The 22,885-nt window shown below is 41.1% G+C and overlaps 1 protein-coding gene across 1 annotated transcript; it reads left to right on the top strand.

Moving 5' to 3' along the window:
* Positions 1-7,538: 7,538 nt before the first annotated feature.
* Positions 7,539-8,034, top strand: LOC118702760 (40S ribosomal protein S25-like). Its single transcript, XM_036409091.2, has one exon. The coding sequence runs from the start codon at positions 7,583-7,585 to the stop codon at positions 7,958-7,960; it is 378 nt and encodes a 125-aa protein (XP_036264984.1). The 5' UTR covers positions 7,539-7,582; the 3' UTR covers positions 7,961-8,034.
* Positions 8,035-22,885: the final 14,851 nt, after the last annotated feature.

Genomic DNA, 22,885 nt, shown 5'->3' with positions numbered 1-22,885 from the left:
CGCACGGCTGGGCTGGCGCGCGGGCCGCCGGCTCCCGGGCCCGCCCCTGGCTCCGCCCACTCGCGTGCGCCCCGCCCCCGGCCCCGCGCTCAGCCCCGCCCATTCTCCTGTTCCACCTCCGGGCTGGGTTACGCTGCAGTTCACCGCCCACTCGCTGTACTGAGTTTTTAAAAACTGCAATTATGGCTACTTTCCTATCACCGGTAATAATCTGGAGGATTATGGAGTTCAGGGCTAGTTCTTATTTGGCTTTGGGTAACCCTCAGTTATCTATTGCGGTAAAACAAATTGGCCCAAATTTAGCAGCTTAAAAACACAAAGATCGATTTTCTCATGATTTCTTTCTGTCAGAAACCCAGGTGCAACTTAACAGAAGGCCTCTCGTTCAGGGTCTTTCAAAGGCTGCAATCAGAGTATCTACCAGAGCTACAGTCCATTCAAGACTCAACTGGGAGATCTGCTTCCACACTCACTCCTGTGACTGGTGGCAAGCTTCAGGTCCTTGCTGACTGTTGATTCCTTGCCACATGAGCCTCCCCTAAGGCTTTGCCCATAACATGGCAGCGGGTGTAAGAAAGACAGAATGAGACAGCACCAAGAAAGGATAACAGAGGGTGAGCACGACAAAAGCCAGTCTTTTTTGTAACCTAATTTCAGAAGTGGCATTTTATTACCTTTGCTGTCTTCCGTTCATTAGAAGCCCACGCTCAAGAGAAGAGGTAAAACAATAGTGTGAATAACAGGAGGCAGGTGATGTTAGGGGCCATTTGAGAGGTTACCATAAACGCTCATAATATTTAATATTTAATAATATAGATGTCCTATTAGCACTTCAAATGGAGGTAATAGGTAGGTGAGAGGGGGTGGGGAGGGAATACAGAAGAGAGGGCTAAGTGAAAGATAGAGATTTGGTAGTTCAAGTCACTAGTAAGAGAGGACACAGGTAGTCCGGGAAGCACACCCTAAGGTTCATTTAAGAAGCAGGCAAAGGAAGCCATGCCATAAAGAAAACAGAAAAGCAGCAGTCAAACAGATAGAATGCAATATAAGGGGGAATAGCTATAAATGAAATAAAAGGACAAAGAAGAAGAGACTAGCAGTATCAATATCCTGAGTATATTAATAAAATGATAACTCTAAATGGTAATTAATGGTTACAAAAAAGGGATACAGGAACTTGTGATGGTTTATTTTATGAGTAGACTTGGCTGAACCATGGTGCCCAGGTTTAATTCCTGTCAAGGGCATGTACCTTGGTTGCAGGCACATCCCCAGTAGGGGGTATGCAGGAAGCAGCTGATCAATGTTTCTCCTTCATCAATGTTTCTAATTCTCTATCCTTTTCCCTTCCTCTCTGTAAAAAAAAAAAATCAATAATATATATATATATATATATATATATATATATATATGTATATATTTTAAAGCAAGAGGAGAATGGGCCTTTAAAAAGAGAAGGTATATTTTTTCCTCTGAGAATGGAGAGAGGGAGGTTAAAGTTTGCATTACTGCTTTTCATAACAAACCATCCAAAAGTTTCATTGTTGAAAACAATCATTTATTATTTCTCATGAGTCTGCAGGTCAGCAAGGCAGTTCTACTGGATGAGAGTTGGCAAATCCTGTCTTAGGGTTTGTCTGTGGTCAGTTGAGGAATTGCCTGGGGGCTGGCTGGACAAGGCTGGTCTTGTCTAGGACAATGCAGCTCTGCTCCACGTGCCCTCATCCTGCTAGACTGGCCTTCTTTTTAGGGCCATGAAAGGGTTCCAAAAAAGAAGGTGGAGACACACAAGTGCTTTCTCTAGCCCTCACAAAAGAATGTCTTATAGCAAAGCCCTGGGGTGGAATGGGAAGACATTAAAAAATTGCAGGGGGAAAAAAAGATTAATAAAAAATTGCAGGTCAAATGGTATGGAAAAGAGAGGCCATTAATTTAGGCCTTCGATGTAATCAGTTTACCAAAGGGTAGATGCATTTATAGACTTATTTGTAAATATGGAGCTGGAATGGAAAAAAGGCCACTCCTAATAGCAATATATATTTTTTCCTGTGGGGTAAGAAAGGTTAATTTCTAAACCAAAAGAAAGAAAGGAAGAAAGAAAGAAAGAAAAATAGGTCATTATCAGAACAGGAAGCCTGAGGAAATTGAAGAGTTTTTTCAGTAGATCTTGTGAAGATTTAGAAAATATTCACCAGGGACATATAAGGAATTGGCAAATAGTACTGGAAGCCTAAATGGAGAACATATGTTTCTGGTGGCAATAACGGGAACATTTGTGTGATTTTTCTCTGATCGTCTAGCTTTGGCTGTGTGGAGAGGAGGTGGATGGTTAGACTGATTCAAGCTTAGACATTTTTAGGATAAGCTTGATGGAGGAACACGAGGGCTGAGGATTTTGAGGCCCCTCAACAGGGAGGAGTGAGCAGAAATGGGTGGTTTTCAATAACAAGGAGAGATAACAGGTGGCATGTATCTCAAAGGAGAATTTCTTTTCCAAGGGAATTGAAAAGTGATAATATGAAAGTAATATTTAGAACCCAATATGAGCTATATTTTTGGTGAAAAGTGACATACTACTCAAGGCAAGGAGGTCAAAGGAACTTTCTGGGAGAAAATGCATGATAGAGGAACATTTGTTTGCATGGGCATTGGGGCTCTAAGAGGCCCAGGGGGAAAAAGTGAGGAGGAAAGTCAGCTGTGGGTTAAAGGGCATGTGGGAGATAAAGGAAACAGGTCAAGAAGACCCTGAAGAGACAGACCTTTTCCTGAATGTGGCTTCTACTGAGTGAAGTGACACACAGGGAAAGAGTTATAAACAAACAAGATTCATTATGATCTTCTTTACAATTATATTGGAAAATACGTATTTGCTTGCTTAACCAAATAATCATCTGTTTGCTTAATTTTAAAAATAGTTAAGTAAAAACCATTTAAGTTTGTTCCTGAAAGATAAGGAAGGACTTCACATTTGTAGGAAGGAAGGAAGTCAGTCAGTCAGTCAAGAATGGGGTCCTCTTTCTCACGGGTCCTAAATGCAAACAAACTACCATTCCTCCAAAAGCGTCAGTCAAATCAGTGACGTGACTTAAAGCTGTGAAATGGTTTAAACTGTGACCCCCAGGTTTCAGCCCCTCCGTGGCAGCCAGGTCCCACAGACTGAACATCCTTTCAAAATCACCATTTCCTCACTTGTCTTTCTTGAACACCATAAGGGGAGACATGCAGATCACTATGAGACGTAAACAAATAAACAAAAACCTTTATTCTTCCCCCTCTTTTTCTTCTTCCCCTCCCAACCACTGTCCCTGTGCTTGTCTCACCTCAAAATGCCCCTGCAAAGATCCTCAGCCCATGTCTCTGGGCCACGTTTTCCTGCTGGCCACGTCTCAGGTCACATGTCCATGGGCCCATTACAATAGGCACAGCCAGCTTCATGGCCATGAGACCCTGCAGCAACAGAAGCACCTGTGCTTAACGTAATGCTCTGCTGTCACTGTCTTCAAATTCTTTTCTTTCTTTAAAAAATATATATTTTATTGATTTTTTACAGAGAGGAAGAGAGAGGAACAGCGAGTCAGAAACATTGATGAAAGAGAATCATCGATCAGCTGCCTCTTGCACCCCACCCCACTGGGTATGTGCCCACAACCAAGGTACATGCCCTTGACCGGAATTGAACCTGGGATCCCTCAGTCTGTGGGCTGACACTCTATCCACTAGCCAAACCGGTTTCGACTGTCTTCAAATTCTTCACAATTCCGAGGAAGGGCCCTGCAAACTATGTAGCTGGTTCTGCCTCCAGTCTGCCAGGTAGGGCAGCTCCAGAAGACAGTGGGAAGTTGTGTGTCCGGGCCCCTTGGGAAGACCAGCCTGTGCTCCACTCTCACCGCTTCTCCAGGGAGCGTGGACTGAGTGGTGCTGGTGGCTTCACCTTGACTCCCAGCTCTCTACTTCTGAGAGGAGCAGGCATGAATGTTGTCAACACTTACATATTAATAATTTTTGTCCTGTCACCTGCCTCTGAGGATGAAAGGTCAAGCTCAGACATAAATTAGAATGTGTATGTGTGGATGATTAACTTTACAAGAGTTAGCACATGCAAAGAAAGGCTTAAAAGACATTTATTTTAGTAGAATAGAACATTGGCAACCAAATAAGTAAGAGAATATCTGATATTTCCAAGAGATAACTTTGTGAAATAGAATGCTAGAGACGGAGTTATTCACTTGAGTGAGCTAAAAAGAGGAGTGGAAACTATTAAACAGTGAGGAAAGACCTAGAGCCGTGGTTGGCAAACTGCTGCTCGAGAGCCACATGCGGCTCTTTGGCCCCTTGAGTGTGGCTCTTCCACAAAATACTATAGCCTGAGTGAGTCTATTTTGAAGAAGTGGCGTTAGAAGAAGTTTAAGTTATAAAAAATTTGGCTCTCAAAAGAAATTTATTCGTTGTACTGTTGATATTTGGCTTTGTTGACTCATGAGTTTGCCGAACACTGATCTAGGGGAATATGAGAGGGTTGGGGGTCAGATAAAGACACTATACCCAAACAGACACAAAAACAAAAAACCCAAAACTAAAAATGTTACAGTAACCTCTTTTTCAATTCTAGTCACAATCCCTGTGTTTTACTTCAGAGACTTCCTTGTTCCAATGAAATTATATCTTTTTGTTCTTCATTGCCCTTTACATGATAGCTTACACATTGTACTACTCAATCGATATTTGTTGTTTGATGGAAAATAAATCTGAAAAAGAAAATATTTTAGATGAAAGGAAGCTATCACCCTGCAGACTGACACAGATGGGTTTGATTTGACATACACTGGTTTTTGTTTAATATTTTGATCAACTGGAAATATTTAAAATCAGTAAATGCCACACAAAAATCCAGAATTCTGGCTCCTTTTAAAAAAAATTTAAAGACCTGGCTACATAGGTACATGCTCTCCAGCTCTCTGTAGTTCCCAGTTTACACTACTGTCCTTCCAACACAAATGCATTATTTCCATCCCCTGGGCATTAATCCTTTAAATCCACCCTGTCCTATTCTTCCTTAACAGTAAGTATCAGGCTTCAGCAAACATCTTGGCAACTAGAATAAAGAGAACATTCCTCCTCCCTCATAACCAGTTGTGGCTCTCTGTCTAGTGCTGGCCAGCCTATTAAATGTAAACCCAGCTTTATGTACAACTTTTAGGGAATGCCTTTAAAAGGAGAAGACATGCCCTTTCTCCACTTTTTCCTTCTGCAGGCTGGAGTTCAGAAGTAATTGCTGGTGCTTCAACAGCCTTTTTGGACCACGAGGTAAACTTGGAACTGGTACAGCAAGCAGGTAGAGGGGGCCTGAGTCTCTGCCTTTGCGAATCTGCCACATCAGCCCAGAGGTGCCTATCTTATTTAAGCCACCATCGTTCTTTGGAATTTCTGTCACATACAGCCAAACACAACCCTAAAAAATACACTATAAATCATCTCTCATAAGCAAGATTTTTCTTCTTTAACGTGACTATTATTGTTAAAAGGTAAATGCTATGAAAAATCCTGGTCTTTGGGAAGTACTAGCTTTGCACTCCATGAATACAAATTGGTTGAGCCTCCTCCATCTTTGGTTATATTGTGCAGTGGTAAAGCATGCAGGCTTTGGAGTTTCTGGATATCCCTATGCTTCAATTTCCTCATCTGCAAGGTGAGATATGAAAAACAGTAATGTCCTTAATGGCTTCTTAGAAAGTTTGTGGTAGGCAGTTAGACAGACATGAACAGAGCAAGGATAACGGGTCAGGGTGGAAAATCCTGGTGCCTTAGCAAAGGACAAATGTAGGGTGAGGCCTCGCCCCCAGGGTGATCTTTCCTCCAACACCATAGTATTGGTCTTGCAGTTTGGACCTCCGACCTTTCCTTCCTAGAGAAAACATTTAGGCCTCAGTTGTACTTCATCTCCAGGCCCAGAAAAGCAGTAAAACTAGAGCAGCCTGTAAGGACACACCTGGAAAGCTGCTCAACATTCTATTGAGACCTCCCCCTGGGACCTCCCCCCTTAAAAACCTTAGGAGGAGGACCTAGCAGAGCTCTCTTTCCCCCACCGCTTCCCCAGATGCTTTACCATTACCTTCCTCACCCCAAGCTCTTAGGCTACTTCCTTTGCCTCTATATCTTGTTTCCTATGCCCATCTCTTTTATGAATTACTTCTCCCACCTCTGTGATTTTATAAATAAACTAGAGGCCCAGTGCACAAAATTTGTACATGGGTAGGATCCCTAGGCCTGGCTAAAGATCAGGGCAAATTGGGGCCTTCTGGCTGCTGGTTGGGGCCTTCCCTGTGGCGGCCAGCCAGGGCCTTCCTTTGTTCTGCACTGCCCCCTGTAGTCAGCGCATGCCATAGCGAGCAATTGAACTCCCTGTCTTCCAGTCAAACTCCTGAGGGGGCACTTTGCATATTAGCCTTTTATATATATAGAGGCCTGGTGCATGAATTCCTGCACCGGTGGGTCTCTCGACCTGGTGTACTGGTATCGGGCCGAAACCAGCTCTCAACATCTCCCGAGGGGTCCCAGATTGTGAGAGAGCAGTTCTTGGGTGACACACCCTCAAATTGGGCTCCCTCCTCTCTGGTTCTGGATTGATCACCTGAGAACCACAGCAGCCAAGTCACCGCAACTCGGCAGCTCCTGTGTTGAGCGTCTGCCCCTTGGTGGTTGGTGTGTATCATAGCTACCAGTTGGATGGTCGAATGATCATCAGGTTGGCCAGTCGCTTAGGCTTTTATATATATAAATGTTCTCATAGTTTGAGTATTGGTCCTGAATTCTTTCCTAGCCAGAACTCAGATATTGAGGTTTGCTGAATTTAGATCTGGTCCAACCCATCAGTCTAACACCTGGTGCTGTTCCTGCTCCCCACAATAAGTTTAGATTAGATAATGCACAATGCACACAGCCAAACAGAAAAGTCTCATTCCTTAAATTCTAGGCAGATAAGAGAGAATGGTGGCCTGGAGCTGGAAAGGCATGCGGAATTAATTAAGAGAGGCACATTTCATTTTGTGCTTACTCTACTCTTCCCACATCAAGAAGTATTAAAAAGTGTGGGAGTAATAGTGAAAAAGTTTGCACCAGAAGATAAAAGAGCCCAGAATGTTATTACTTCAAGCCATCATATTTAAAGTTAAGACCAATGAGGGAATCTTGAATCTTAATGCTTTTCTACCTAAATCATCCCTTAAAAGCAGTGAATCTGATGACAGTTGAATGGGAATTGCATTTTCTCTCAAAGTACCATTATTACACTAGTAGATTCTCAAAAGAGCCCTGAGTTTATTAAGAAACTTAATTCTTGCTGATGGAGTGAATCAGAATAGTTTCCATAAAATAAAAACAATGCAAAACATAGGCATTGCTCCTTCTGTAAACAGAACAACTTCCATATATTTGCTTTTTCTTTGGGGGAGGAGGGTAACCAATTGTGCCAGCAAATTAGAATCAGAAGAAATTCCATTTACTTGGTCATTTTTATAAAAATTAAAAAGTTTTCAGCCGACATCTTGGCGAGGCAGCAGCGTTTCTCTGCTCTCCGACCCCCGCGATGCCACCCAAGGACGACAAGCAGAAGAAAGATGATGGGAAGTCGGCCAAGAGAGACAAAGACCCCGTGAACAAGTCGGGGGGCAAGGCCAAAGAGAAGAAGTGGTGCAAAGGCAGAGTTCAGGACAAGCTCAATAATTTGGTCTGGTTTGACAAAGCCACGTATGAGCAGCTCTGTAAGGAAGTTCCCAGCTACAAGCTCATCACCCCAGCGGCGGTCTCCGAGCGGCTGAAGATCCGTGGCTCCTTGGCCAGGGCCGCCCTTCAGGAGCTCCTCAGCAAAGGACTTATTAAACTGGTCTCAAAGCACAGAGCCCAGGTGATTTACACCAGAAACACCAAAGGCGGGGATGCCCCCGCTGCCGGAGAAGATGCATGAACAATAGATCTCACCAGCTGTACATTTTGAAAAATAAACCTTTATTAAATCAAAAAATAAAATTAAATTAAAAAGTTTTTCCTTAAGCCACTATCTAACCCTTTCCTAAAATTATCTCCTAAAACTTTAAAAATATCTTTGGTTGTAAGCAAATGTGGGATTTAAAAGAAATAAAGAAGATGGCATCATTTTAAGAAAGTAATTTAAATTTTTTTTTTTTTTTTTTACTATGCAAATAGGATTTAAGTGGAAAGTATTGGCATAGATGGAAAAAGGATATCTGTAATAATAAAAGCTAAATACGCTAATTAGACCGGGTGTCCTTCTGGATAACCTTCCAGACAAAGCTGGGGCTGTGAGGGCAGAGCCCCTTGCATGAATTTCATGCATTGAGCCTCTAATTATACATAAAATCAATATGTAATTTGCATAGAATTTGATTGTGACATTTTTGTTCATACTCAGTGTCCATAGTGAGAATATCTTATTCTTTGGTGTGTTTTTATGTATTAGTCATTTATGAATAAAGAATCAGCTTTTATATATCATTCACTTGAATGACTTACAAGTGTCCAGATTTACAGGAATATTCTAATAAAAAAATTTAAGTCTTCCTTATATTTAATTATGACATGATACTTCAAGAATAAATTATATAAAACAGGCCCTAAGAATGATCTGAGAATCCATATTGTAATTGATAGAGATTATGCTAGTAATATTTTCCCAACAAATTTTAAACTCTATGAAGGTGTGATTGTGGGGACACTTAATCATTATAGTCCTCAGTTTGTTTTTGTGAGAATTGTCTAGAATAATCACTTTGGATAAGGCCAATGCTCTCCAGGTAAATAGTAACTACAATCAGGCTTTCTATCTTTGATGCCAGATTTGCAATGTATTTGAGATCTTCAATATGAAACAGGCTGATGGATCTTGATTAAATACAGCAGTTTAAGTGTGGGTACCAATGTTCCATTTAAAAGGTTTGTGTTTTTGACTTTTGGATATACGTTTTAAGAGACTTAGAGAGTTTCTTTTACTTTTCAGCTACTTCCCTGAGTGCCTGGCTTCCCTTGATATAACCGAGCAGCCCTGCCCATTAATAAGAGCACTCAATCCAGCCAGCCCGAGAAGAGGGAGGGCCCCAGGACCATCTCTCTGGAACAGCAGTGTGCATAGAGCACACACCCAGTTCCTGCTGTCAATGTCACAGCCTTGAAGCAAGGTCAAGACTCAATTTCCCTGAAGACTGTTGACTACATATATATGCCTCCACCCACTCATCTCTTTCACTTGCCTACAGTGGCTAGAAAAACTAACGCTTAGCTACATCTTGGGTAAAGTTCCTTTCCTCTTTCCCCCATTTGGTCATGAGAGCATGGGGGTGATGAGAATCAATTTATTTATGCTTTTCTCACATCCTGTGAGAATGTGTCTTTGTGTAAAAGTTGACTTATGGGAAACAGTGATTCTCAAACTTCAGCAAGCACAGAATCCCCTGGAAACCTTAATCAAACACAGATTTCTGCGCTCTACCCCCAGAGCTTCTGATTGAAAGGGTCTGAGGTAGGGTTAATAATTTGCTTTTCAAAAAAATTGATTAAGTTGATGCTATTGGTTGGAGTATTACACTTTGAGAACCACTGATCCAGAGGAAAAAAAAGAGCCCATTATTTGACTCTGTCTCTGGAACTGGAAAGTTCTTTAATCAGCTGATGTGTAATCTCCCAGATTTGCGGGTATTTAAAGATCATATTGTTTGTTGTCAAAATACACATCAAATGGATTCCTTTGTGCTATTCAAATAAGTGTTCTTTGATCAAGCTCAAAACCTACAGCTCTGGATAGAGACTAGAGATTACAGTGGTAGAGCTAACAGCCAACTTCATGATTTACCTTCTGCTTCATTGGCTTCTCATTTGGTTGCCTGACCCGCAATGTGACCTGAAATCTCTACCGCCACTTTCTAGATTAAATAATAAAGGCAGGAGCATTGTCTTCTGAAGTATAAATTTAAAAAGAAAGGAAGAAAGAAAAAAGAAAAGGAATAAAGAAGGAAGGAGAGAAGGATGAAAGGAGAGGAGGAAGAAAGGGAGGAAGGAGTGAGGAAAGGAAGAATGCTTAAAGATTTCTAAAAGGGTGTTTTTTAAATAATGCATTTAGAGACTGCCTGAAAGGAACTGTATTGACTTAATCATAATTAAAATGCTAATAGCGACTAATTTTTATTGAATGTTTACTTATACCAAGTAACTGCTAAGTGTTTTATATGCTATACCATTTCATCTTTACAAAATTCCTATGAAGTACTTACTATTATTACTCCTATTGAAAATGTGTTTTGTGATATTCAGTCATAATTAGAACCAGATCATAATGAATTTTAATGTAAAAATTTCAATATATTAATTATATCAAAGGGTAAGGAGTGTTTACATTTCTTGTAAGCTGGTACCCTGTTTTTTTGTTCCTGATCTTGCTTTTCTACTGCTGTGGTTTTGTTTCTGCTTTTCTGTTCCTTTCTGGCGTAGCTGAAATTCTGGCCTTTCTTCTGTTCCAACTCAGTGACACTTCCTCCATATTTTCTGTTCTCACCTCATTGTCTTTTGAACAGTCACGACAATGAAGACATGGATGTGTTTGGACAGGGTATCATTCTCATTTTGCCACACATGAGCCACCTTTGAGCAAATTAATGCCTCTGTTTCTCTACTTGAAAAATTTGACTAATACTACATAAGTACATTGATTTGCTTTTATCTTATGGAACTTATGACTCAGTAATTAATTGAGTTTCCTCTGTGCTGGTTTGTAGAAAGCTCAGAGATCTTTACAAAATGGACTGGATCTTATGGCATATCTTCTCTGTACTACTCATTTTTTCTTTGCACCGTTTTTCTGTAGACTTAACTGAAAATAACTTAAAATTAATTTATGAATATAATGCAATGCTGTGCATACAAATTAGAAAATACATATTGTCCTCACTGAAGAATAATCACTATGATATCCCCTGGACCTTGAGCAACACAGGGATTAGGGGTGCTGAACTCTCTATGCCCCTCTCCCTCTTTTAACTTCCCCAAAACATAAATATTAATAACCTGTTGTTGACCGGAAGATTTACCTACAACAAAAACAGTCAATTAATATATATTTTGTATCTCATATGTATTATATACTGTATCCTTACAACAAAGTAAGCTAGAGAAAAAATGTTATTAAGAAAATCATAAAGTGCTGAAACCGGTTTGCTCAGTGGATAGAACGTTGGTCGGCGGACTGAAAGGTCCCGGGTTCGATTCCGGGCAAGGGCATGTACCTTGTTGTAGGCACATCCCCACTAGGGGATGTGCAGGAGGCAGCTGATTGATGTTTTTCTCTCATCGATTTTTCTAACTCTCTATCCCTCTCTATCTTCCTCTCTATAAAAATCAATAAAAAATATATTTAAAAAAATCATAAGGAAGATAAAATACATTTACTACGGTGTTAAATAAAAGAACTGAACTTCCAGGCAAAATGACTGAGTAGGTAAATATTGTACTCACATCCTCCCACAACCACATTAAAATTAGAACTAAACTACAGAACAACCATCATTCAGAACCACCTGAAAATCTGACTGAATGGAACTCCTACAACTAGAGAATAAAGCCATGTAGGATAAGTGGAACAGGCTGGTCCCACACCCATGGGTGGAGGATAAAAATTGGGAGGGATATTTTGATTGCAGAGGTCCCCCCTGAGAAGTCTGGGGTCCCCATAATAGGCCTCCCATCCCAGGATTCCAATGCCAGGAAGAAAAGTCTCCATAAATGGATGTAAAAACCAGCTGGGATTGAGGTTGAGGGTGACAGAGGGCTGCTGGAGTCCCTGGCAGTTCCTCTTAAAGGGCCTATGCAAGGACTTCTCAGACTCACTCCCTGAGTTCCAGAAGTAGGGCAGCAGCTCGAAAGGCACCAGGAGCACACAGGGAGGAATTGAAATGTCTGGTATCAGGTTGAGAGCTGGAGGAACAGCTTTCTTTCAGACAGAAATGAGTGGCAGAGGCCTTTGTTCATTTTCTGAGCCTTTCCTCAGAGAGCCAGAAGGCAGGAGTCATATCTGAGTTCCCATCAACTTGGCTATGACTGTTCATCCCCACCCTGATGATTCCCTGAGGCCCCATCCCATCCAACTTTCAGGCCTACCAAAGTTATTTCTAGTGGCTTTTCCATATAAATGTCCTGCCTTGGCTCATGCTTCAGATTTTTTCTAAAGTCTCTCAGTCAGCATCTGGCTTCAGCAAGTCCTGTACCTCTCACTAAGTGGCTTTAGCCCTGGCACTAGCAGCAACAGGCCTTGGTTCACAGGTTGGCCTTGCCTGGGTACTTCCAAGCCCAGCACAATTAGCATCATCTGCCGATTACTTATAGTTCATGCTGGATGGCTCCAGGCAGAACACAGATGGCAGCTGACCTTGGCCTGCATCTCCTGGGAGGCCCCAGAGCCAGTACATCCAATGGAGAGATTCAAACCACATCAAAGCACCACCATCCTAACATCTCCACGTGCAACACACTCAAGGGGTGGAGCCAGCAGACACCAGGACACTGCTGAAGTAAGTCCTGCTCTGTGGGCCCCTGCACAGCTGATTTTCCACAGTGATCAAAGGAAGTCACTAGTTGGTGGTCGCAGCCAGTCCTTGCAGCTGATTGGCCTGGGGATAAATGCTTCCCATTGACATGTCAATAGGAATCAAGGCTCAATTACAAGAGGAGGGTATACATAGCCCACACCCACACGGAGGTGGGGTTGGAGAGTGGAAGAGTGTACCTCAACTGCTCAGTGTGGGTGATTGGGAGGCTGTGCCATTGCACTCAACAAGAACACCTACTTAGGCCACTCTACCAAGCCTGGGAGATGTAGCAGCTCTGCCTCATCATAGAAAGAAACACAGGGAGGCTTCTACCAAAGTAAGGAGACAAACATGTCCCACATGGAAGAACAGAACAAAACTTCAGAAAAAAACCTAAACAAAATGAAGACAAGCAATCTACAAGATGCAGAGTTCAAAACACTGGATAGAAGGATACTCAATGAACTTAGTGAGAACATCAACAGCAGACAAAAGATCTGAGAATCAACAGTAGAGTAAGTTAAGCCGAATATCAGATCAGTGATTGAAATAAGGAAACAAAAACCACCCAATTCGAACAGGAAAAAGAAAAAATAATAAAAAAAAAATAAATGAGAAGCCTCTGGGACAATGTCGAGTGTACCAACATCTGTATCATGGGATTCCAGAAAGAAAAGAGAGAGCAAGACATTGAAAACCTATTTGAAAAAATAATGACAGAAAACTTCCCCAACCTGCCGAAAAAAATAGACATAAGTTCAGAAAGTACAGTCTTAAAGAGGCCCACACACCCCTTTTCACCTCATAATTAAACTGCAAAAGATTAATGACAAAAAGAGAATATTAAAAGCAGCAAGAAGGAGGCAGTTAGCTACTTACAAGGGAGATCCCAGAAAACCTGTCAACTGATTTCTCAACTAAGATTTTGCAAGCCAGAAGAGAATAGCACAAAAAATTCAAAGTGGTGAAAGGCAAGGAGTTATAACCAAGATTATTCTACCCAGCAAAGCTATCATTTACAATTGAAGGACCAATAAAGAGCTTTCCACGCAAGAAAAAGCTACAGGAGTTCATCACCACCAAACCAGTATTATATGAAAAGTTAGAGGGTCTTCTTTAAGAAGAAAAAGAAGAAAAAAGATGAAAAAACAACAATAAAATGGCAACAAACACATATTTATCAGCAATTGAATATATATAAAAAAAAAAAAACACCCATAAAATAAAGGAACAACCAGAACAGAAACAGACTCACAGATACAGAGAACATTTTGATGGTTGCTAACTGCCTTTCTCTTGCTGCATTTAATGTTGGAAAGGGTTTGAGGGATGAGTGAAAAAGATCAAGGAATTAAGAAGTACAAATCAGATGTTATAGAATAGTCAAGGGGATGTAAAGTACATTATAGGGAATATAGTTGATACTAATCTAATAACTATGTATGGTGGCAGATGGGTGCAAGATTTATTGGGATAATTACTTAGTTATGCAATGTCTAATCACTGGGAAGTACACCTGAAACTAATATAATAGTGTATATCAACTGTAATTGAAAAATAATAATGATTTTAAAATTTAAAAAAGAGAGAGAGAGAAAATAATTCTCTTTCCTGCTTCTTACTCCAACCTAGCTCTGTGCTCTAAGTACACTGTCATTTGTGGATTGTTTTGCCCCTTACTAGTAAACATTGGTGATTAGGCAGTAGAACCTTCCCTGTTAATAAGGAATTTGCTCCAGTTGCTACGTAATGGGGTTTTGAAGCTCTGAACACTTTGGTGGTGCTGTTCCTGGCTGTCAGCCATGCTGTCAGGCCCCCTAATGACTTCTGGGAAGTTAGTAGGAAGATTGCTTGGCCTCCTTTTGTCCAGGACTATAAGGCTCATGTTTCCCCTTCCCCCTTTCCCTTTTCCCCTTCCTTAGGGGGAAAACTCACCTGAACACCCACCAGCCAGCTTTCTGTGTCATTCTTGCAAGCAGCCATTTCCTGGGGATTGACTCTTGTTCTACCTCTTCCACTTAGTGAACTTTTTTCACTGACTTTCCGATTCTCTCTGACCTTCCAGCATCCTCCCTGCAAACCCCTGAAGGTGTTCCTCTTATCTGATACTAGATCAGACACTCTGCTCCCTACCCTCCCATTAGCTGCCCCATTACCGCCCAGCCTTGCCCTGCCTTCAGATATCTCCGGCCACGCCCCAAACACTCCAGTACATTTTGCTAAATGCATCCAGAAACTGTGCCTCAATCGCTGACAAATACCCATTAGAAAACAACCCTAATGGGATTATTTAGAAACAAATGTACAAAGAAGAGCAAAAGCAGGAGGCATATCAGATCAGTGAAGTGTCACCCAACAAGTGGAAGCTTGGGGTTTACTATTGTCACTGGCTTCAGTTTTTGACCAGAGACCCCATTCAGAATTACTGGGAACAGCCCAGTGACCTATGGCACACACTGTTTCTGAGTTGCATTAGAGAGGAAGATTAACATGTTTACATTCTTGTAAAATTCATTCCTATTCAAGTTAATGTTTAAATGACAAAGAAAAATTCCCAGCTGAGTGAGGAAAATCTACAACTGTAATATATACTCACCTTCAGTTTCCTTAACATCCTGTGTTCTAGGTGGAGGCTTTCTATAGATAGTATCTGCATTACTTGTTTATTTAACTTTAAAACAGATTAGTTCTCAAGTGTAAACATATGGGATAAGCATTCCCATGGTTAAAGATCTGAACAGTATAATTCCCTAATGCCATTAGGTTTTTCAAATGTTATAATAAAAAATCAAAATCAACCAACATATACTGACACAAAAGATAGAGCCAGTTTATATATACATGCCAGTCTCTCTATATGCCAGTCCTTAACTAAATGAACGTGTGTATTACCTAATAAAAGATTTATTTTTGACACACAGAACAGTAGAAAATAACACGGCAAATCATTATATTTACATATAATTAATTAAAAATGACATAGATGTGAGTAATAAAATATAAAAGGCTACAGTGTGTAGTAGGTACTTGGGATAAATCAATAAGTAAAATACATGGTTCTTTCCCTCAAGGAATTTACAATGAGAAAGTTACAGGATAAGAAGACTTAAACAGAAGTACAAACACGTTGGAAATGCTGGGTAGTCAGCTCACCAAGATAAGGGCTTATCCAGGGCAGTTAGGGGAGAAGAAATGATAGTGGGCGTGGGAGGGAGTAGTGAGCAAAAGCCTTTAGGTTGACAGAGAAGTGAGAGAAGTGAGTGATGGACATAATCCCATGGGAGCAGTAAATGATGGCAGATAAGCAGGCAAAGGCAGATTAGTATGTATTCATCTAAGAGTCACTAGACCCAGGGCTTTCTATCGAGGCTAGAATAGGAATTTTGAAAGAGCCCAAAGATCAAGTTGCAAGAGCCAAAGAAAGGGCCCAGCCTTTCCCTAGCATTCTCTAGTTTCCAGAAAAAGGTTACATTTCTAATGATGTCACCACTTCATTAAGTTCTATAACCAACGAGGTGTTAGAAGTTGACTATGCCTGATAAGAAATATTCAATCAGAATTTTATAATGATTATGTTGATGCTGTCATTTTGGAGTGAAAAAATAAGTACAAATTTTACTTAGCCATTGTCCATACCATCTTTAGTGGGAATAAGAAATGAACAATAACAACAAAAAAGACAAAGGCACATGTTAGCCATCAATATACGTGCTGTGTGCTTCTGAGTGGATCTCTTGTGTGTGTGGACAAAAGGGGCCACATGCCGACCTGGCAAGCTCAGGGGAGGCCTGCAGAGACCTAAAGTAACCACAAAGGATGGTCTGAAATGAAACTTGAACTATTGAAATAAAAGCAGTGATGGTGGGCAGTTACCTCCTAGGTCAACCTTTACCTTAACTGAGCCTATCTGTCTTTTGCATCTATGATAACACACCCTTGAAATGTCTGGGTAACTTGTAACTTCCCTTTTTCTGGAGCCCTGGGGCACAACCTATGTGGTGGGTGCCTGGACAGATGATACAAATTCCTTCATTATCATGTTAATTTGTTCCTGCACCCAACTATGTATGTGTCCATCATTTTACTTTTTATCCAATCCCAGGCGTTTCCCACCGCTTTGCTTTATCCAACCTCCTTAACCTCTCACCAATGAATTTCATGTAACCTACCTAAATCCCTTCTTTGATTTTAATCTATAAATACAAATGTAAACCACTATTCTCCCGAGCATTATCTCAATTTGTTGAGGTTCTGCTTCCTGGCATAACTCAATAGTTTGGCTCAAATAAACTAACAAAAATTCTTTACAAGTTTCAATGGTATTTTTACGTTATCATGGGGAATGAATATGGAGAGGGTAGCCAAGCCTGCTTAGATGTACTTGGGTGAGGAATAATTGCTGTCTCCCACTCACTGCTTACTGTGTGCACATTCGCAGATGGAGCTGGGAATTTAAGCTTAACTCATTTTTTTCCTGTTCCTCAAGATTGAGGAGAGGAAGTTGAAACTGTGCATGCTGATTCTATTTTAACACAAGGCAACTTTCTTCCTGTCTCTTTTCTCTTTCTTCTAGCATCAGCACAAGGGAGAAGTAGCCCAAATATGTACACCTTGTAATTTTCTTTACACTCCTTGTCATTTTCAGATTAAATCTGACCTCTTAAATTGGCAAGATAAGAATGTATCTCCAAGGTTCTGGAAGGGGATGACAATAAAAGGAAGGCAACTTAGATAGTTGCCAATCTCAGCATAGCAATGACATACCTCAACTCCTTGGATCACAACCCCTCCTATGTGCAAGGAGCCTTGGAAATTAAGTCCTTGGCTAACGTGAAGCGCCCTGGTTCCTTCTCTCATATTTTGTGATTGTCCTGTGTAATCTCTCAAAATGCCACTAGATTGTGGCCTGAATTTGTCCTCACACAAATTTCATGTAGTACAAATCTTTCTCAGTTATCAATATTTAAAAGTTGGGCGATTTTTACCTTTAAAAAGTCAGATTGTCTGTCAATGCTAGGCCTATATATATTTGATTGTAAGAGCTGGCAGGAGCTGGATACTGCCTGCTTTCCAGTTTGCCTTGCTCCCCTTTAACAATTCCAGTTAGTCCATCCAGCCAGGCTCACTGCTTTGGAATACCTGCTTGGGCACTGTGGGATTTGAGTTTGTGATTCTGGAGCAGAAACCGAAATTATGACCTGTTTTGGCATGGGTGGAGGTTAGGGGGAGGAGGAAAGCTTATTATTTTGCCACATGTATTATTACTCTGTAACAAAGTACCACAAGCTAGGTAAGTGAGAAGAGCTAGAAGTCTCAAACTTGGGTATTGGCAGGGCTGGTCCCTGCTGAGGGTTATGAGGGAAAGACCTGCTTCAGGACTCTCTCCCTGGCCTGTAGATGGCCATCTTCATGTCCCATGGCATTCTCTGTGTGTGTACCTCTGTGCCCAAATTAGCCCCTTTTATAAGGACATCAGTCATTGAGTTAGGCCCTGAGTTAGGGCCTCCCTTAATAAACTGACTTTAGCTTGATTACCCCTATAAAGATTTGATGTCCAAATAAAATCAGACTCAGAGAAATTGGATTTCAACATATGAATTTTGAGAGCATACGAGATTTACTCATATTTACTCAGTTTCACATGCATGTCACAATTAAATAAAGAGGGGGAAAAGCAAATGTTTTTAAAGCAGAAAAGTTACCATTGTTTTGAAAAAACAAAAACAAAAAACACACAACAACAACAACAAAAACTGGGCATAGTTTCCAGGAGAGTTGAGACGCAATATCCAAATGAATTTGCTTCCTTTGAAAAGATTAACGTGTTCTTGGTTTTCGCTGTGCAGCTGACCTGGTCTGTACTGAGGCCCAGAGGAAGTTCTCCGTCCGGCGGGGAAAGGCTTTTTGTTCTGAGAAGGGTTAATGCAGAGGATGCTGGGTTCTTTGACAAAAGAAAGAAGCACTTAGCCCTATAGTTCTGCTCACTCTTGTGTGAATTTTTCTTCTCTTGCAGGCAGAACACTGTGCTTCCTTCCATGGACTCGTTCACCCACATTCCCGGTCCCCAGAGCAGTTGTGAAGCTACGCACACGTGCATGGGGCCATCCAGTCTGCCAGAAACAGGTGTCCCCACAGGGCAAGCTGTGAAACGTCCAAGTTCACATTGCGCTAACCCTAACTCCTTACTGAGGTTAAGTGGAAGCGTCCTACCTGCCATTCACATTTTTTTCTTTTTCTTTTTAACTTCTCTCACCAAAGAGTTTGCTGACATCTCCGAGGGGGCGTGGGGACCTCTCTGGTGGGGACACTTGCCAAGTCAGCCAGGACAGGCCCTGATGTTTTGAATGAAAGAGCTCCCAGCAGCCAGGGCACCAGGGCATGAAGCAAGACACACACCCTTTCTCTCTCACATCCCTTTACTAATGATATTCCCAGGCAAGGGGGAAAAGGCAGTTCAGAAACACCAGTTCTCAAGACTCTGTGTATGTACCCTTGGTACAAAGCACCAAAACCAAAAAGCCCGATTTAGATACCAAGGACTGACCAGTTGTCATGAAACATGGGAAATAAGGCCCCATTCTTGAGCTTCAGGACGGCCGTAGCCAGTCTGCTTCCTTTTTTTTCTATATGCTGGTGATTTGACTAACTTCACCAACCGGATCAGTTGTTTAGAGACACATAAGCACAGACCCACATAAAACAACTATTTTTAAATTTTTACATGAAGTCAAATCAGAGGGTTATGAAGATAAACAACCCTGATGAAAAAAAAAAAATTAGCAAAACATTCTGCTTGCTTAGAAAGACCAAAGTTGAAAATGTTTGGAGTTACTGAGACAATCCAACAGCGCTTGGTCCAGGGCAGGGGGGTGACTCATTTCCTCCCGATGGCGCAATGAGCTGAGGTCTTCTTTCGTGAGCATTGGTTGAGAGATGGTCTGGCCGCCTTCGCTGGCTGCCGAGGTGCTGAGTAGCTGAATGTATTATAATTGTAGAATTTTGCAAATCAGCAAAGAGGAGATACTTCATGACTCCGTCTTCTTAGGAACAATGACAGGAAATAATCCATCATCTCTTTTCCTGAGTGGAGTTTTCCTTGAATGTGGAGTTTTCCTTGGATGTGGCTACATCCTCCTTAATGAAGCCCTGGCTGCCCGGGGCTTCCCTGTCTTTCTGTCCTTCTGGGATCACCTTTTCCTTTTAGATCCAAGCAACGTGGTCCAAGCCCATCACACTTGCCGCAGTCCAGAGCCCCCCTACAAACCCTCCTGGCTGCTTCTGCTTCTACCCCCGCTATTCGCTGCTTCTATAGTGCCTCCCGGTTGTCCCCTACATCACGCTTGGCTTCCCCAGTAGCCCTACTTCACTATTTCAAATATAAGATGATCAGACTTCAGCTGAAGGCTGGGAGAAGCAGAGGGTAATTACAGCTCAGGATAGTAAACATTCCTGTCATAAAATTCCTCAGCTACCGTCACTGCATAAAAATCTCTTCTTTAAAGAGAAAACAAAACAGTTCTAGAGATTTTTAGAGAAAGAGAAAGGGAGGGGGACAGAGAGAAGCGCATTGATGAGAAAGAACCATTGTATTCTGACTGGGAATTGAACTACGACTTCTCGGTGTATGGGAGGATGCTCAACCAACTGAACCACACCGGCCGGGACTAAACTTTCTTCTTGTACCAGTTTATCTCCAGCCTCTGCCTGCCACCATATTGGCCAGGCCCTTCTCTCTCCTAGGCTACACTTGCCTCCTTCAGCTGCCAATAAGGTGCCAACAGTCAATCCTTTTGATATGCTATATAATAAAAGGGTAATATGCAAATTGAATGACCAGAACAACCACTCAACCAGTTACTGTGAGGCACACTGACTACCTCTCGGTCCCTTTCCCCAGCCAGTAGGCTTCAATTGCCTGATGGTGAACAGGGACCCAGGGGTAAGTGGCGGCAGGGGGCAGGACGGGCTGCAGGCAGCCAGGGAAGATGGCCCTGATCGCACGCCAGGCCTAGGGACCATAACTGCACATGAATTTCGTGCACTGGGCCTCTAGTAGTGTCTATAAAACTTGGCATAGCTTGTCACTCAAAGTTATGGAAAAAGTGGTTTGGGAGTCTCTGACTCTAGATCGCAAACCCTCACCCTAATCTCTTATATGTAACTTCATCTAGCTGAAAAAGTATTTTCCCAAGCTTGTGCTAGAAAGCAAATACCAAATTATATTTGTATGACAATTTTTCTTTAGCTCGGAATATTTGCAATTAAATATAGAAATAATGAATTAAACAATAGGTGTTATTAATACATTTTTTTAATTAAAGAACAATCTGGATTTAGATATGTGTATATGTTTAGATAATTCTTTTTAAAATATATTTTTGTTGATTTTAGAGAGGAAGGGAAAGGGAGAGAGAGATAAAAAACATCCATGATGAGAATCATTGATCATCTGCCTCTTGCAAGTCCCTCACTGGTGATCGAGCCCCCCACCCAGGCATGTGCCCTGACTGGGGATCGAACTGTATGACCTCCTGGTTTATAGGTTGGTGATCAACCATTGAGCCATGTCGGCCGGTCTGTTTAGGTAATTTGACCTGTTAGAAGGATCTCCTGATTTTAATTTAAAGTGAGTAATTGGATAACTGTCTTTCATTTGTGATTTTAGTCAAAATCTTACTAAGTTAATAAAGAGTACAATTAGAAAAAAAGAAATAAAAAAAACCAAACAGAAACAGTACAATTAGAACAATTAAAAAATATAAAATTGTTTTTAAAAATATATATTTTATTGATTTTTTTACAGAGAGGAAGAGAGAGGGATAGAGAGTTAGAAACATCGATGAGGGAGAATCATTGATCAGCTGCCTTTTGCACACTCCCTACTGGGGATGTGCCCACAACCAAGGTACATGCCCTTGACCAGAATCAAACCTGGGACCTTTCAGTCCGCAGGCTAATGCTCTATCCACTGAGCCAAAATGGTTTTGGCATAAAATTAATCTTATCTATACATTTAACTTACTTGATTTATAAGAATTTTGAAGGGTGACACAGATGCTCTAAAATTGATTGTGATGACAGCTGCACAGCTCTGTGATATACTAAAGCCACTGAATCACAGGTGTCTCTCAACTTACAATGGGATTATATCCCCACAAACCCTCTGTAAGTTGAAAATTATTGTAAGTCAAAAACACACCTATTACTCATAACTTACCAAACATCATAGCATAGCATAGCATAGCATAGCAGAGCATAGCAGAGCATAGCCAGCCTACTTGAAATGTGCTCAAAACACTTACATGAGCCGCAGTTGGGCAAAATGATCTCAATGCCACTGCCCAGCACCACAGGAGAGTATTGTACCACATTTCTTTCCGTAGCCCCGGAAAAGATCAACATTCAGAATCTGATATACAGTTTCTACTGAATGCCTATTGCTTTTGCACCATTGTAAAATAAAAATAAAAAAACCCTAAGTCAAGAACCATCTGTACACTCTTTAAATTGTTTGCTTTAAATGGGTGAGTTAATGGCAATGCAGATCATATTTCAATAAAACTGCTAAAATGTCATTTGAGTTCTTGAGAAGGTTTGTTTGTGAGTCCACTGTAATATTGAAAAATAAAACGAAACATAGTACACATAAACCCAGTATAAGAATATAAGGCTTTAGAGTAACTGAACTGTAAAAGCTTCCTTAAAAGTGATTACTAGCCGAGACCGGTTTGGCTCAATGGATAGAGCGTCGGCTTGGGGACTGAAAGGTCCCGGGTTCGATTCCGGTCAAGGGCATGTACCTTGGTTGCGGGCATATCCCCCGTAGGGAGTGTGCAAGAGGCAGCCAATCGATGACTCTCTCTCATAGATGTTTCTAACTCTCTATCTCTCTCCCTTCCTCTCTGTGCAAAATCAATAAAATATCTATTTAAAAAAAAAAGTGATTACTAAAATTTGCTAAATAGAATAAAAGCATTTATAAACTATAGTTAAAGCTTAAGGCAAAAGTAGAGTTTTAAAATTTAATCTTAATAAACTGAATAAAAAAATAGACCTCGTGCATGTATAGAAGAGGGTGAGATTTATATGATATAATCATTAAAATATAAATTAGCAGTACTGAGATCTCTGTATAATGGATTAAAAAAGACCCAGCAATATTGGGATTGAAAATCTAGTATTTCTGAAGCTAGAGTCAACATCTTTTTTTTTTTTAATATATTTTATTGATTTTTTTAGCGAGAGGAATGGAGAGAGATAGAGAGCTAGAAACATCAATGAGAGAGAAACATCGATCAGCT

The sequence above is a fragment of the Pipistrellus kuhlii genome, unplaced genomic scaffold, assembly GCF_014108245.1.
Source record: "Pipistrellus kuhlii isolate mPipKuh1 unplaced genomic scaffold, mPipKuh1.p scaffold_m20_p_4, whole genome shotgun sequence".
NCBI lineage: Eukaryota > Metazoa > Chordata > Mammalia > Chiroptera > Vespertilionidae > Pipistrellus > Pipistrellus kuhlii.
The sequence above is the reverse complement of the archived record's forward strand: the minus strand, read 5'-3'. Positions and strand labels throughout refer to the sequence as shown.